We start from the raw sequence: 13,231 nt of genomic DNA on the forward strand, positions 1-13,231 counted from the left end.
AGGATGTGCTATTACAGTACGAAGTTTAGTGGTCAAAGGCTAAAGAATCTGCATTGTTTTTCTGTTAGGTTAGGTTTTATTTTTTATGTTCCGTTTCTTACAGTGGCCATCTTAACGGAAGGTACAGTGGCCACTACTCTAATATATTATAAAGGGGTGGCCACTGTTCCTTATATTATATTTGAATTTTGAATAAAAGAAATATATTTAAAACTATATTTTATGTTTTTAATACAGCCCGAGTTCTATTATTATTATAAACTAGGATTATTCTATTTTAGTAAATATGCCACGACAACCCAAAAAGAAAGTGGGGATTGGAAAGACTGAGGGGGAAACAATGAGGGCAGCCTTAAATGACATTAAAAATAATGGACTGTCAGTGAAAGCTGCAGCATTACGTTACAAAATACCGAGAACCACATTAAGAAGGTATGTCAACAAGTTCGAAAATGTCGAACCAGAAAATATTCAAGCTGGTTTAACACCTAACTATACTGTTAACAGAATATTCACATTAGAAGAAGAATTCCAGCTATGTAAATATTTACAGGTCTGTGCTAAATTACACCACGGACTAACTCCAAGAAATGTTAAAAAATTAGCTTTTGAGTTAGCTACTGCTAATCGTAAACGGGTTCCAAGGTCCTGGACGGAAAACAAAATGGCCGGAAAGCATTGGCTGACACAGTTTTTAAGAAGAAACCCACTATCAATTCGATCGGCTGAGGCTACATCATTAGGACGTGCAATGGGGTTCAACAAAGCGGTTGTACAGAAATTTTTCAACAATTTAAAAGAAGTTCTCGAAAAATTTAAATTTCGGTCAGATAAAATTTATAACGTCGACGAGACTGCCCTAACGACTGTTCAGGAAACTGGAAAAGTTATAGCTACGAAAGAACAAAAACAAGTAGGACAAATAACTTCAGCCGAGCGAGGAACGCTAATTACGATGTGCGGAGCAATCAATGCGAATGGAAATAATATTCCACCTCTTCTCATTTTTCCTAGGAAATACCTTAAGGATCATATGCTTAAAGGAGCGCCTAACGGGACTATTGGAGCAGCAACGCCTTCGGGCTGGATGACGACTGAAATATTCGTCCAGTGGCTGAAGCATTTCATATTATATAGCCATCCAACCCAAGAATTTCCAGTGCTATTATTAATGGATAATCACATTAGCCATATTTCAATAGAAGCTATAAAACTAGCCCGAGAAAACAATGTATGTTTATTAACATTGCCGCCACATACCAGCCACAAGCTACAGCCATTGGACCGAACTGTTTATGGACCGCTAAAGTCTTATTACAATAGTGCATGTCAGTCGTGGTTGACGAATAATCCAGGCAAACGAATAACAATCTATGACATATCCGAAATATTAGGTCAAGTGTACAACCTTGCATTTTCAACAAGCAACTGCGTGTCTGGTTTTAAAGCAACAGGGATCTTCCCATTCAACGAAAACATCTTTATCGATGATGATTTCTTAGCATCCACTGTAACCGATATGCCCCCGCCTGTGCCTGTCAGAACTGAAACAATTGATGACGCGATAGCAGGAACTAGCAATGAATCTGCTACCGATGTGGAAATAGCTCATACCTTTTGCTCAGAAGATAGAACACCTCCCAACACAATTATTAGTCCTGAAATGTTACGACCCCTACCAAAATCACAGATTACAGAAAAGAAACACATTCGGAAAAAGAAAACTACCCAAATTTTGACGAGTACGCCAGTTTATAATGAACTTGAAGCGACCAGTAAAAATAAATCAAGGAAGAAAAGTTTGAAAAAAGCGCCACAAGCAAAAAGAAAAGTTAATTTGGCAGATACGGAGAGCAGCATATGCGACAATATTAAGATAAAAGACAGCATCGATATTTCGAGTGATTCGACTACCGATGACCAGAATTTAGATCTCACTGATTCCGATGAAATTGATTGGATAGACGAAGCCCAGCCTAGCACTACCGAAGATTTAGGAAACATTGATGTAGGAAGTTTCATAGTGGTAAAATTTGCCACTAAAAAACAAGTTAAATTTTGCGTTGGCAGAGTAACTGCTATAGATATAAAATACGGCGAATATTGTGTCAGTTTCTTACGCAAGCGCAAGGCATATACATTTTATTATCCAGATGTCCCAGATCAGACAAATATACCCCATGAAGATGTTGTAATGCATTTACCACCCCCATGTTAAGTGGCGGCACCGCAAGAGTTCAGAGCCTATTTCACTTTGCGGTTGACCTTTCCTCATTTAATTTATATTAGTTTAATAAGCCTTTTTGCATTTAAATGATACATGTTTCTTTTGTTTTTTAATATGTATAGTTATAAGTTTCCTAATTAAAGGATTTTGTATCAAGTTTTATTACTTATTACCAGGTTAAAAACATCCTTTAATATGCTTTTCAGAGAAACCACTGTTCCGACCCTAAATGGCCACTGTACCATCGTGTGGTTCGGTACAGTGGCCACACTGTATTTTTAAAAAAAAATTGAGGAAAAGATCTTATACTTTTTTAAATTAAATAGAGTCATATTTGTATAGCCTTATCGTATATATAGTCAGAAAAAATAGAAAAAGGATAAATTTCTTAAACGTTTTCGAAATAATTGGTAATAAAACAATGGGTGGCCACTGTTGGTGGCTCTCCCCTACTAGCAATCAGGCAACCTGCTTTCTTTGTGTCCGTACCCTAGGGTATGGCCACTACAGAATAACGCACATTGAACCGCACACTCAACCATAGCCTCTAGCCTGGTATAGTACTCCTCCTGGTACCATAGTACTCCTCCTACATCACACATTACCTTCAATGTAGTCTAAATTCTTAACGTTATTCTTAACAGTCGATTCAGTTGTCATCATCTTCTTCGGATGAAAAAGATATTATTTGATACAGCAAAACAAATTATATTTGCCAATGATAAAATCATAGGATGCCAACTTAAGATAAGTTGAAATTTGTCTGGTTCTTCATTAATATCTTTAATAAAATATAAAATAAGTAGATGCAGTTTTCTTAAATTAGTTAAAATTGTTTAAATTTTAACTAATTTATGAAAACTAATTTAAGAAAATAACCAAACCAAACCAAACCTTTAAAAAACCTTCTTTACGGCTTGACTGTATCAATAGGGGAGCCAATAAATTGGACAGTTCAAAATTTGGATGGGATTTCCTAGATATGCTTCCTACGCCGATACACTACCCAGTATAGCTCCCGTTTTCTTCTACCATCCATCATTTTTGCGGGTGTCCCCCTCTTTATTTTTATCAATTTTCGATAATAGTAACAATTTTATAGATATTATTTTAATTTGAAGAAGTGAAAATAATTATTTTAAGTGTAAACAATAATCAAATAAAATATCTCTAGCTTTCTTTGATGCTAGTTTGTCATTTATACCCTGAGGTATAACTCTGTCATCCCAAAAACCTTCAATAATCCGTCAACATGTTTGCATTCCACTTTCCTGAAAATCTCTTCTCGGATGACAGAAGTCCAGGGGTGTGTGAAGAAAATGCACTTGAGACACGTTACATTCCATGTTTCATGGTCATGTAAACTAAGCATTTCCTCGACCTAAGAGACATAATCGTTATTTTTGTTGTTACCCCCAAAGTTCTGGCACATGTTTTGTAATACAAACCAAATTCGTTTATATGGATTAACATGATCAATAAACCCCGAATCTTGGAAAAGTTATCTAATCTGGAAGAACCCTTTTAACTGGAAGAACCCTTTGAACTTTCTGGAAGAACCCCCTTTTATCTGGAAGAACCCTTCTCTAACAAGAACCCTTTTTTTGATTTTAGGCACACTAAGGCGAAGAAACTTAGTATCCAAAAATTGAAATGCGTTACCGTGGCGAATCAACCCTAGTTTGATGTACAAATTAAATCTACTACCTTTGTTACCATTTTATCAAGAAATTATGTGTTTTACCTACTTTGGTCTACAATTAAAAAAAAATTCAAAAATCTTTTTCAAAAAATTGTAAATTTTCAAATTTTTTTTGTGAAAAAAAAACTCATAGACGTGTTTCCGGAGTTGAAATTACTATTACCCTTAAAAATATTTGCACTTATTTAAGACTCACCCTGTATAATTTTATATAGCAACATGTTGCTATATGTGTTGCATTATTACTTACTTTTACTTTATTACTTATTAGGGTTGGAAGCTGAAACATGTAAAAATAAGTAAAAAATTCACAGATTTTGCAACATGCGCAACCATCACAGGCGTATTGAAAATACCAGACGCAAGTCGGTGGTTGTCGACAATCACCCGTTTTTTTTACATTTTATATTAACTTGTGGCGTCATTTGGAAGAGCTCAATAGAAATATAAAAGAACTAAACCTTGTTTGCTGGAAAGCAATTTGACATTCGTGACGTCAGCACCCCGGAGTCTAACGTAAACGTATCATTGATCGCTATTCACAAATATATTCCAGATACGTATAGTGAACAAGTTTAACGTTCGCAACATTAAATAATTTTGATGTTTGATTTTTATCGTGATGGCTTTTTGTAAAAGTGAAGAATTTAGTGAGGAAAATATTAATGATGGAGATGAACGTGTGCGGATTCGTGAATGGTCACGATCACGGTCACGATATTATGACGGGCTCCTACTCACGTAGGAGCCCAAACTATGTAAAAAGGGGGTCAGTTTAGCTTAAGTTTAGATTAGGTCTAAATTTTTATTAATGCAAAACCAACTAAAACCTAATTCTAATCTAACCTAAACTCACTTCTTCTTTTGTATATTTCGGGCTATTTCCTGTGTATTCCTATGTTTAACCAATATTCGAACTTAGGTGTAAATTTAAATTTATGGATGGCCCGTAAATTTAAATTCGCCATACAAAAAAAACTACTTTTCACCAATTTTCACAATAAAAATTAAAAGTTATAAATCATAATTTTTTTTATAGAAATGAGGGAATAAGGGTGAACGGGGTGCCGGTAGACCAAGAAGATACTTGGAATGTAAATGTTAATTTTTCCTCGAATGGAGTTGCCTCACAGTATAGGCATATTTTGAACCCCTACCGTGCATAGTTACTGTAGTCTTTGCTCTATTCGATGATCAACGCCGGCTAAACTATCGACTTACGTGTTGACAAGTTGATTAGGCAGGTTATTGAACTCGTGTGGCATCGAGCATGTCGTTTTTTCAAAGATGGGCCCCATATAAATGCGGCCAGAAGTATTTTCAATACTAAAAAATAAATTAAAATAAAAAACGGAAAAATCGATCAAGTTTATTGATTTTATTACAATTTAGCAGGACCGCCCCCCATAATAAAAAGTCTACCATCTTACTACAAAAGTTCTTCCCCTAGGAGATTGAAGACCTTGTCGTTGGTGGGGAAGCTCCTTGTCAGGTGCTGGAGGAATCTCCTCTAGCACTTTAGCTTGGTCTAAGAAGCATCTCATTGTCTTATCCCTGGCTGTAGTGTCGTGCCCAGGGAATTGCATCAAGACATATAACAATGCCGGACGGGGTTACCCCTGTCCGTCATATCAGGCACCCTCTACTGACTGTGGTCATGTCTCGCGGTTAAAGGGTGTGGGATGTATTGGCTTAACCGCCTGGACCAAGAGTGACAACCTCACCAAAAACCTAAATTTTACGATGGCAGGACCAGGTCAAAGGGATGCGTGGCCTCAACCTCAGGGTATCAGGGGGCACCCCATTGTATTTACCCCTTACTTCTGCATGCGGGGCTCTGTAGAAGTGGACCGACTATCCCCAGCGACTCGTGACAACACTATGAGATCTAGTATTAAAAACACCACCGGTGAAGCCCCCTAGCGACACTGGGAACATGACAAATGAAAGTTCCAAGGGACCAAATCCAAAGGAAACTACAGGAGGGGCGGCTGACACTTGCTTGGGATCATCCTTCACAAGTGGCACACAAGCTACCACCTTCTCCAGCAAGGGCCGGGAGCCTACCTCTAGACCCAATAGGCGACATAAGCTACCGTTTCGTCTACCCGGCCTGGGTCAACCAGGCGGGCTAGACGATCCTCTGAGAGTAGGTCTTAGCGGAGCAGAAGCACGGAGATACCTCCGACTGCTCTACGAAGGACTTGCTCCAGAGGAAGTAAAAGCGAAAACACTCCTCCGAATCGGCGAATTAGTTGGTGGAAATCTCACATAACCTTAAAAATTGGCAAGGGCCGGAATTGGTTGCAGTGAAGGGTGAAAACATCCCTAAAGGGGCGGGCGTAACGGGTTTTCTGCCAAGGAGCAAGGGGAAAGACACCACCTACCTGCTGAGCCTTATCCAAGGTCAGAACTTCAATGTAAGGACATCCAGTCATCAACTCGAGGGAGGAGGGTCATGGTAAGGTCCTCACAATAGGAATTGACCTCAAATCCAAGGAGGCAATAGAGAAAGAGGGACATATCCTCTATTATAAATACGGGACAACACCAGTATCAGGTCTAAGGAAAAACCAAGTTAAAGAGGTGGAGAAAATGGAGACAGATCCACCAGCCTCCACCTTACGGGTTCCTCAGCCGGAGGCAAGCTCCTCGACTGTGAAGAGCGGCACGGAGGGCCAAACTCCAACCGTGGAAGGGTGTGTACCCTCGGAGGAAGAACTGTTGTCAGAGGAGGATGGGAAATACCCTGTCCCCTCTACAACAGGGGTATGATGGATTATAGATTGTGTGATGACTCAAGGAAGGGAGGCACAATAGATCTTTAAGGTCGCAGTGATTAACCCCCCCCCCTCTTACTCATTCTACATTCTACTACAAGGGTTGATTTTTTTAAAGAACACTTAATATCTGTAGTACCCAGAAATAACAAAGTAGAGCCCAGAATAATCCTTCCCATCCCACTAAACTATCGAAAAGCAGTAAAAATAAGTAGGGGGTCTCCCTCTCACGGGTTTTTTAACAGAACTCTGTCTCCTCAACGAACACCTCGGTAAATTGAAACTAAGAAACAACAGCGAATGCAGACTCTGTGGGAAAATGGGAAACCCCCACAACACCCCATCACTGAATGCGCCGAGTCGACAACCATTCGTGCCATGAGGTTTGGTACGATAGATATCGAAAATGGAGAACTAACCTCTGTAAAACCGTCTCTTATACTGCCTTTTGTCAAAAATTATGAGTTATAACTCAAAGCTTTATTTACAACTCATTATAACTTACGGAAGGGGGACACACAATAGATTTATAAGGTCGCGGTGATTAACCCCCCTCCCCTCCCATATATTCTACATTCTCCCTCAAAAACGGGAATTGATGAAAAAAAAACAAAGGTCATATTTGGATTCAGGAGGTCATTTTACATAAGAATCGGTAAGTATGGTGTCAGGGCAGATTTTCATGTAGACCAGTGATATTTGAAAATATACTATTATTTTTATTGGTCCCCTCCCATTTAAAAAAAACTAACTTTAGGCAATATTAGTTAGGTAAGTATTCGTAAGTATTGACAGCGTATCGCAAAAATCCGACTACGCCATTCTACGTTTTTTCTAATACAAAAATTGATATACCTACATATACAGGGTGGCGCACCTCATTCGCCTCGGTTGATTATACCAAAAAGCAGAAAGATGTAGAAACAAAATATTCTATGGGTATATGTGGAAAGGCAATGTGCATAATTTAAAATTATTTTCAAATGTAGGTATGTCAGAACTAACATCCACACCAAAGTTATATTTTTTCTTATGGAACACCCGATATTTTATGTCATATTTAGATCCTTAAGGACATCCTTCAGAAAATAAGGCATTTATTAAAAGTGTTAAATATGTTTACAAACCTTAGTTTTTGAGAAAAAACGGTCAATACCCTGTACATTACTTTCAGAATTAATTCTTGTGCTGACTTTTAAGCCAAAAAAGTAAACTTTACTGAAAATTTTGATTGCTTCGTTTAATGTATAGAGGGTTTTAAAAATTGCATGTCTATTTTAAATATTAATTTTATTTAAAAATTTCCTTATTTCAAATACAACACTCTGCATTTTTTTAAATAAATTGAAGAAGATTCAAATGCTCTTACAAACTATATTAGGATTTCCTTCTAGCTCATATTTTGAATAAAGAGCAATTTTTCAATAAAATGGCAAATAATAGCGCTAGTTTCGTCATGGCATGTTTCTAGTGTACAGTTAGTAGCTATTTTCAAAATCGAAATTACTTTATGAACTTATTTAAATTTATAGCAGTTTACTTTTATTTAATTTACCTACTATAGTTTAATAATAGTAGTATTTATTATTCTATCAAGAAAAACCAAGAAGTAGTTCTTTGGTTTATTTTACGATGACTTGTAGATATATGGATTTTCTATAAAAGAGCCAATTACGGCAAATTGATTTTCTTCAATTCCAACGACAGATTTCTGCCTAATAGATTTTTTATAAACCACACTACCAACTCTGCAAAATAGGACAAGTAGTTTTTCAAAGGAACGCTTATCATAAAGATTCCAATTTGGATACCTTTGAGCATAATCTCTTGAGGACAAGAAGCAATTTTCCTCACAAAATGAAATCACTACTACCATATCCATTCGTTCCGCCAGCAGATACTGCTTTATTTTTATGGATAAAATAATGAATACTTATAAACTATAATAATGTCCACAAACTAATGTCGATTTTGAAAATAGTTACTAACTGTCACTAAAAAATTGCCATGTGGCAACTCAGCCACCTTGCCATTTTATTGAAAAATCGTTTTTTATTCAAAATTTGAGCTAGATAGGTATAGGAAACCCTAACATAGTTTGAAAGAGAATTTAAATCTGCTTCGATTTGTTTTAAAAAATACAGGGTATTGCATTTGAAATAACGAAGTTTTTATATAAAATATATCCTTAAAATAGGTCAGCAATTTTTGGTACCCCTGTATAAATTTAAAGAAGCATTAATATTTTTCAGTAGAGTTTATTTCTCTACCTTTAAACTCAACACAAGAATTAATTCTGAAAAGTAATGTACAGGGTGTTAATATTCTATTTTAGCATGCATATTTAAATATCTCAAAAACCAAAGATTTTAAACATATTTAACCCTTATAATACATGTTTTTTTGGGCCCAAGAATCCAAAAGTGAGATAAAACGGGTTAGGTTAGGTTAGGAAAAAATATAACTTTGGCATGGATTTTGGTTCTGAAATACCCTGTATATTTCAAAACCGTTTTTTTCCGTTTTCGTATAATCAACCGAGGCGAATGAGGTGCGCCACCATGTACGAGTATATCCAAAATTATATATTGGATAACCTAGATACAAGAGTGTTTCAAAATGCAATATTTAAAATTTTATTCCGGTACTTATCTCAAAGAAAACGGAGTATGACAATTTGGATTACGGGATCAAAAGCTCACGAAAAAGTAGCCGACGTTATTGAAAACCGCTATCTTTTATATCCAAAAACAACGGTTATATCCAGGGACAGAGAAACGATGTGTTTAGGCGCGTATGTAAATAGACATTTAGTTAAAAACATGTTTTGCAAATCTATAAGTGCATGGTTTAATTTAAGAATATATTTCCTAAAATTGGTACTTGTTTTTGTTTTCACTTGCAATTTTGAATTTAAGCCAAATCTGAAGTGACGATCTCGCGAGCTCAAGTATATATAGCAGCACCAAACTTTGTGGATTATTTTAGGACCAGAATAACTGGATTTAACAAGTTAACAAGTAAACAAATCTCATTACTGATTTTTTATAAGTATCTTTTAATACATAAAAGCCAGATAAATGAACAGAAAAAGACAAATTGTATAATTTGTATCATTTAATTCAAGATACTTCCTTCGAAGTAAAATAGTTTTTATTAATTTTTTAAATCTACATTTAAAAATAATGTAGGCATCGTGCAGATATCTAGATAGTGAACAGAATTGGAAACCTGTTTTGGTTAGTTGCGTACGCGTACGATATTATAGACCGCATTTAATATTTCTCAGATTAATCTTTTGCTGGCGAATTTCACTACTGGCTATCGAAGGAAAAGTTCTTGCAAAAATTATGTCAAACCGCCTGCACCCACATATAGAAAAAATCCTCCCAGAATCGCAAACGGGTTTTCGCACCAATCGCAGTACCTCTGATTCCATATTCTCCGATCGTCAACTAACAGGAGAAAGTAAAAGAGCAGCAGTGTAAACTTTATGTTGCATTTATCGACCTAACAGAAGCCTTCGACTCTGTAAACAGAGATGCACTTTGGGCAATTACGAAAAAGTTCGGAGTACCCAACAAATTTCTTACAGTGTAAAAAGCTCTATGGTAAAAAGCATAACAACAACAAATCAAGAATGTCACATCATGGATCACTGAGAGAGGGATGACAGGCAGGGATGTGTCTTAGAGCCGCTATTATACGCTCTCTATTATAGCGGACACCAAATTGCAGGAAAGAGGAATGGGCATTAAATACAGATGCGACCTGTTTAACATAAAATGACTAAGGGCTAAAACGTACAAAATTCATCACGTTGATGACTGCGTACTAATTGCAAAAACGTTTCAGCAATTACAAGAACCCTGGATCTTATGCTGAACGTCGATAAAACTAAAATCATGGGCACTCCACGGGAAAATCACAGCAATGCTATTAAAATCGGAGAACACCTATTCCTATTGGAATATGTAGCAAAATTCAATTTCTTCGGCAGTTAGATTTCGGAAAAGGCCAATATCGACTCTGAAATTCAGCACAGTATTAGCAGCGCCTCAAGAGCATTCTGGAAATTAAAAAACGGAAATTATTCAAATAATTAATTATTCTACAATAATGGGCTCTTTCACAAAAAATAAAATACCCAATTCAAGGACAAAATATGAAATAGAAGACTATTTTCAGTATAGTTATCCAAAAAAAATAGTTCCATGACATTGAATAATTTTTTTATAGGCCCTCAAAATTGCTTTAATTTGAAATAATTTTAAAGCGCCAATTGATGACGTATGAAAAATACGCCCAATCACATTGCAGAACAGTGCTCGTGCGCCAGCCAACAACTGGCAACATTGCGATTTGATTTGACCAGCACCACCTCAACTCAAGGCCATTCAACATGATATGGGCAAGGCAAATATGGCGGCGAAGGCAGCGCATTATTAAATTGTTTACTTTTAAACTGAAAAGCCGGTAGTGGTTTCTCGTTCCGATTGCATACCAGAAATAATTAATTATCTCTAGTTTGTTGTGCTTCTGTAACACGTTTGTTTAGTTCTTAGTGTTCAGTGCATGGTGTGATCAGAAAATTGTGATAAAATAACAGTGTAATAAAAATCCAAACCAGACATTCCACATAGGGAACTTCAAACTTTTGTGCTTGTCGTACTCTCCTCTATTATTAATTATTTTAAGGTAAGAACTAGTATATTTATCAAGATATTACATACACCTAAATGAGTAAAAAGCCTTCACCGCCAGTCTGCATAGTACTTTATAATGGTTACTTACAATAATCAAAAGATAGGTATTAAAGGGTAGGTATTAACATTTTATTGTAGCATACCTTTTACATGCTCTGCTCCAAATTGTCACGAGAATTATAGAGGAGGTCCCAAGGTTTCTGCTTTTATATTTCCCCAAAATGACGAGCTTCGTAAAAAATGGCTAACAGCTATTAAAAGAGATAATTTCACTCCTTCTCGGGTAAGAAGTGCATTAAATATGCCTCAAAAAGGCTAAAGGCCAAACAGAGGGGTAACAGAGGCACCCTAGTGAGGATGTAGTTATGGCTACTGCTTACACTTACCTCACAAGATATTGACAACATTCATATTTGAAAATATAAATGGCCTGGATGTAAGTCTTTTTTTAGGTCACAATTGCCCCTCACATAGGTCAGAATTTATTATTAAATCCATCTTGTTCAGGATATCCAATATTTTATTGAAGAACTATGCAAAAAAAAGGAATGACGTTATAAAAAGGTATTTAGTTTTTTTTTCTATATAAAATCTTGAAACACATATTATATTTTTTAGTTATCCTCACCTATTATAGTTTAAATTTATTCTCATTTGTGTAATGCTGCAAAACATAGGAAAAATATTTCATATTTTTTGACCCAAGCCAGTGTAGTTTACACCAAGAGCATTTACCAAGGCTTTTACTAAGACAAGTAACTTCCTATACTGTCCATATAATAGTATATGTATATTTATCAAACGTGCAGTAAATTCTAAACTATGGTAGGTAAGTGTTTGCAATTGAATATTTAGTTTATATTGCTATTTTCTGTCATATATTTTTGGTTATTTCTTTTCCGATGATTTTGAACACCCTATATATGCTACCTCAAGTTTGAGTATTTACACACTAGTACACTACCTACTTATTTTCTGAGAAAGCAGACCTTTTTATAAAAAGTAACTAACTGATGTTTTCATAAAAGTAATAATACAAAAAATTCCATACTTATGTGGAGAACTTTAGACTCCCTGTATATTAAAAAATTAGTGAAATATTACGTAACCTAACCCGACATTTGTGTGAAAAATGTCTATTTGGAAATAAAATAGGTTTTAATATACGCGTCAAATAAAGCACTTCTATCTCCGCCATATTGGAAAAGGTTGAATAGCCTTGTGTGGAGGTGGTGGTGGATCAGCATGGTGGCCCGGCCGTGTTGCCGCTTTTCAACATGCCAGATGTGACGTATTAAAAATAAAGTGCGGATTTTTATTCTGGGCTTTTTTGTTTTTATTTATTTTCTTAAGAACGACTTCAAATTTTTCGAAAGTGAGATAGCAGAAAATTCTAGAATGAATTGCTTTATTCAATTATGCTAATTCCAAAATATAGTGAAAGAGCCTATTATGATTTGAACTAGCATAAAAACGAAACTTGCAGTGTATCGTAATTATATTGATTTAAGTCATTTTACTGACTTCACTTGCAGATAATCATGATTTAAGTCAAAAATATAGACCTAAAAGTCATAAAAACCACTTAAATATAACGTTAAATTAGACAAAGGTTAAATTGAATTAAGCCTTCACAAAAATGACTTGACTTGAAATAAAATGATTGACGTCAAAGACTTAGGACATAAATCATTTGAATTTTATGTTGAAATTGATTTAAGAACTTATTTTCATTTCAGTTTCATTTCATTAATTCTAATGTTAAGATAATTGGAAGAGAATTGTACTAACATTGTCTTATTGAATAATTTTGAAT

General features: G+C 35.6%; 1 protein-coding gene across 1 annotated transcript; it reads left to right on the forward strand.

Annotated features, from left to right (window-relative positions):
• The first annotated feature begins 286 nt into the window (after window positions 1-286).
• Window positions 287-2,218, forward strand: LOC115883747. Its single transcript, XM_030902156.1, has one exon. It carries the CDS (start codon window positions 287-289, stop codon window positions 2,216-2,218), a length of 1,932 nt encoding a protein of 643 aa, XP_030758016.1.
• Window positions 2,219-13,231: the final 11,013 nt, after the last annotated feature.

Source organism: Sitophilus oryzae, unplaced genomic scaffold (genome assembly GCF_002938485.1).
Source record: "Sitophilus oryzae breed Bouriz unplaced genomic scaffold, Soryzae_2.0 scaffold_1977_pilon_pilon, whole genome shotgun sequence".
Taxonomy (NCBI): domain Eukaryota; kingdom Metazoa; phylum Arthropoda; class Insecta; order Coleoptera; family Curculionidae; genus Sitophilus; species Sitophilus oryzae.

What these genes read in the sequence shown, in the direction of transcription:
- LOC115883747 (XM_030902156.1), top strand. Translation starts at nt 287, where the DNA reads ATGCCACGACAACCCAAAAAGAAAGTGGGGATTGGAAAGACTGAGGGG.